This window comes from Penaeus chinensis, chromosome 28 (genome assembly GCF_019202785.1).
Source record: "Penaeus chinensis breed Huanghai No. 1 chromosome 28, ASM1920278v2, whole genome shotgun sequence".
NCBI lineage: Eukaryota > Metazoa > Arthropoda > Malacostraca > Decapoda > Penaeidae > Penaeus > Penaeus chinensis.
Window position 1 is genome coordinate 17,957,374 of NC_061846.1, and position 5,000 is coordinate 17,962,373.

The window sequence follows — 5,000 nt, forward strand, 5'->3', positions numbered from 1 at the left end:
CCGAATATCTTCACAGCATATCATTTCCTTGCTCACGATGTGTTAAATTCGTTGATTCAGTCCAGCTAATGCATATGGCAGGGAACAAACACATAGAATGTGGCTATTGCACGTGTACACAACAGTTCTCATCAAGTTTCCTTACAGCACAAAAGCGATCTCTATCTTGTGTACGTGATTTTAGTGTAGGGAGATATTTTTCCTAAATGGTTACCTAACCTAAGACGAATAATATGAGGAATAGTGTCTTGAAAATAGATACTTCAGACAGCAAACTGCTGAGGATCAATTGATCAGAATATGTTTTTAATATATCTTCTACACGTGAGCATTTCGTGTAGTTCATAAAGAGACCAGAATAAAATAATGTTAATCAAAGTTTGTAAATTCTACTTCAAACATCGTTTCAAAACTATTTAAACATATTTTTTGCGTGTACTTAACCTTGGAGAAATATAAGTAAACAAATAAGAAAAATGATTTGGTATTTACAGCGTGAAATGAGTTTGTATCTTCCCTTATATATACGCCAATGTCTTTAATAAGAAAGATCATTAAAACACGCTCGAAATTAAGAGCGTAAGAGGCTGATATTTCTCGCATGCTTGTATTACACAGTAGTATAACCCCTTATCGTGTGTCTTGCTAGTTTTAGTTGCTATTTATGTCGTAAAAGCCTATACATAATTTATGCATACTCTCCACACAATATGGCAGGTAAAATATGCGAAAGAATAACCCCCTGAACACTAAGTTAAGTGATCATATCTATAACAAATAACAAAGAAATAACTCCCTCAGTTCATGTATCGCTATTTTTATGTAACATGCACAGTATCCAAAATACAATATGAAAAGTGCCGAGAAATGTTTCCATTCCTAGTCTCTCTTTCTAGCATTAATTAATAAAATGTTGCTGAAATGTCAAGGTCACTCTGGGTACCTCAGTACATCTGACTTTGGTTTCGGTTTCTAAATCATTTTTCACCGAGTGCCCACGGGGAGTGTGTGTAAAACCTCGCTATCATTACCCATGTATGAAGTCTGAGTCTATGGAACTAGTTAGATCCTAGTTGCACACTCCTTTTAGTGGGTCGCGTGGCATGGTTGGTTTAATACTGGCCCTCAGGTTTCATACCCGGAGTGACCTAGTACGAAACCCAGTCAAGGGTTGTTATATACATATATATATATATATATATATATATATATATATATATATACATATATATACATATATATATACACAATGGGCAAAACATACATGTGTGTGTGTGTGTGTGCTGCATATTTGTATAAATATGTGTGTGTGTGTGTGTGTGCATGAATGTTTGTATAAATATGTGTGTGTGTGTGTGTGTGTGTACGTGTGCGTGTACGTGACTTGTGCGCGTGTGCGTGTATTTCCGATTGTACGTATGCATATACACACAATATATGCTTTTAGATGTGAGATTTTTCGTTTCCGTTATTAACTGCTTTATCCAAAATATATTCATATGTTACTGCTCAGACATAGTATACTCTATGGTAATACTCGTAAGTACGAATCATACATAATTTGGTACTCAAAGGCAATGGGATGGGAAAGAATTTAGAATAAGACCAAATATTTCTATGAATATAATATATTTATCTCAAAACTCTTATCGTAGAATTACTATCTAATTAATACATTAAAAATCTATAGTCCCATGGTCAAAAAATAATATCTAGTCATCATAATCTAGAAACACTTCCTATGAACAATGCCAGGTCCGCTTTCGTCGTATTCCTCCTTGGTGATCCACATGGACTGGAAGGTGGAGAGAGAGGAGAGGATGGAGCCGCCGATCCACACGGAGTATTTTCTCTCGGGCGGAGCGATGATCTTGATCTTGATAGTAGGGGGAGCCAAGTTCGTAATTTCCTTCTGCATGCGATCTGAGATGCCGGGGTACATGGTCGTGCCTCCTGACAGGACGTTGTTGGCGTACAGCTCCTTCCTGATGTCGACGTCGCACTTCATGATGGAGGTGTAGACGGTTTCGTGGAGTCCGGAGCATTCCATACCAAGGAAGGAAGGCTGGAAGAGTGCCTCGGGGCAGCGGAAGCGTTCGTTGCCGATGGTCACTACCTGACCGTCGGGAAGCTCATAAGATTTGTCGAGTGAAGAAGAAGCCCCGGCAACGCCCATCTCGTTCTCGAAATCTAGAGCAACATAGCAGAGCTTCTCCTTGATGTCGCGCACGATCTCCCTCTCGGCAGTCGTGGTGAAGGAATAGCCTCGCTCGGTCATGATCTTCATCAGGTAGTCAGTCAAGTCACGTCCTGCAAGGTCGAGTCGGAGGATGGCATGGGGGAGCGCATACCCTTCAAAGATTGGCACGCAGTGAGACACGCCGTCGCCCGAGTCTAGCACGATACCAGTGGTACGGCCAGAGGCGTACAGCGAGAGAACAGCCTGGATAGCGACGTACATGGCCGGGGCGGCGAACACTTCGAACATAATCTGCGTCATCTTCTCACGGTTAACCTTAGGATTCAAAGGAGCTTCGGTAAGGAGAATAGGACACTCTTCGGGAGCGACACGGAGTTCGTTGTAAAAAGTGTGATGCCAGATCTTCTCCATGTCGTCCCAGTTGGTGATGATACCATGCTCAACGGGGTACTTGAGAGTGAGGATACCTCTCTTGCTCTGGGCCTCATCACCGACGTAGGCGTCCTTCTGACCCATACCGACCATCACACCCTGGTGACGGGGGCGGCCGACGATGGAGGGGAACACGGCACGAGGGGCGTCGTCTCCGGCGAAGCCAGCCTTGCATATACCGGAGCCATTGTCGATGACCAGCGGGCACGTGTCCTCGTCGCACATGGTGGAGCCAAGAGCTGGAAGGCGAGGATGAACTTAAACACGCATCGCACGGGGTTTTGATAGTGGGTTATTGTTATTAATGTGATTATTGTTTTTTGTTATTGTAATTGTAATTCTCAGTTAGTATATGATTATTATGACTAACGTTCTTGTTGCTGTCTTAACTTCAATAATTATAACTGTTATTGTTATGACTTGCCCCTGTCATTGTTAGCAATGACAATAATATTATTGTCATTGATATTAATATTAACATAGTAATTCTTATTGTTATCTTCATGGTCATTATTATTGTCAGTATCATCATCATTGTCATTATTACCGTCAATATTCTAGTTATCAGTCACGTCGTAGTAACAGTAGTAGTAGTAGTAGTGGTTTCATCATCATTATCATTATCATTGATTATTATTGTCATTATCATCATCATTATTATCATTACTATCATCATCATCATCACGATCTTCATTTTCGTAATTGTTATTGTTAGTAATGTTATTGCTACTGCATTATTATTATTAGTATTAGTGTTACTGCTGTTATTATCAGTATTATTATCATTATCATTATTATTGTTATTATCATCATCATTACTATTATTATCATGATCAGTATCAGTATCATTATCATTGTTATTATTATTATTATCAATTATCATTATCTTTATCATTATCAATGTTATAATCAATATAACTATTATCATCTTTATCATTATCATTATCAATGTTATTATCCTCATTATCATTATTATCATTGTTATTGTTACTGATTTTTAAATTATTATCATTACCATCATTAGTATTATTATTATCATCAATATTACCATAGGCATTATTATCATTACTATTATTTTTATTATTGTTATCATCATTATTATTAATATTATCTCTACTTTTATTCTTACTAATATTACTAGCACTTTTATTACTACTACTACTGTTACTATTATTATCATTATGATTATTATTATCATCATCATTGTCATTGCCAATGTCATTATTATCATTATTATTAGAATTATTGCTAATAATGTTATCATTTTAATTTTCATCATTTTATTTTTATATTATATTTTTACTGACCAATTCGCAGCTTCCTTATTTTAAATGAAACATTTGCCATTATTATCTTTATCTTAGCTACTATCATTACTACTATCATATCGTTCTTGTTCTGTTATGATGATGATAGTGACCATTGCTAACTAATATTATTTTATTGCTATTATCATTATCTTCACTGTTTTGTCATTATCATTACTGTCGTTGTTTTTAATATTAAAATTATTACCAATATATTGCGGTCTTGCTATTGTTATTTCTGCTATTATCATTGTTGTTATCATTATCATTGTTGTTGTTTTTGTTTTTGTTATCAGTATTATTATTATTATCATTATTATTAGCATCATTATCATTATTACGATTATTATTATCATCATCATTATTATCAATAAATATTGTTGTTATTATTATTATTACTATTAAAATCATTATTTATATTATTATTATTATTGTTATTATTATTAAAATCATTATTATTAATATTATCATTATTATTATCATTATTATTTCATCATCATTTTCGTAGGCATCCAGAATATTGTAATGATTACATTATTACAAATATTGTTCTGGCACTTAATAATTTGTTATTATTTTATATTCTTGCCATCATTATTATGATTGATTTTTACCATGATTGTTATTAATATAAATACTGTTCTTATCATTGTTGCTATTATCATTATTTTTATCATTACTAGTATTGTTGGTATTATTTTCATAATTATCATTATTATTATTGTTTTTTTATTCTTGCATTCTGTTATCAAAATCATTACGATTATTGTTACTGTAAGTAACCTATATTATTAGTAGTATCATTACTGATATTATTGATACTGTGATCATTAGTATTATTGTCATAATTTTTATTATCGCCGTTATCATTATTAATGTCAATAATGATACTGTAGTCATCAGTAATATTAGTATAAAATCAATGTTGTCATTAGTACTAATGTTGTGTTTACTATAGTTCTTATTATCGCTAATGCTGGTTTATTGTTAGCATAGTTAATATCATCAATATAATTAATCATCCACATTGTCATTATTTGTATAAGCATTTTTTATCACAA

General features: G+C 34.1%; 1 protein-coding gene across 1 annotated transcript in view; it reads right to left on the bottom strand.

The window, feature by feature from the left end:
* Positions 1–1,612: 1,612 nt before the first annotated feature.
* LOC125040094 (actin-2, muscle-specific-like) overlaps positions 1,613–5,000 on the bottom strand; it is a 4,178-nt gene continuing 790 nt past the window's right edge. The window contains exon 2 of the mRNA XM_047634589.1: positions 1,613–2,871. Coding sequence (XP_047490545.1) covers positions 1,727–2,857 — 1,131 coding nt within the window. The 5' untranslated portion in view covers positions 2,858–2,871 and the 3' untranslated portion in view covers positions 1,613–1,726. The remainder of the gene's footprint in view (positions 2,872–5,000) is intronic.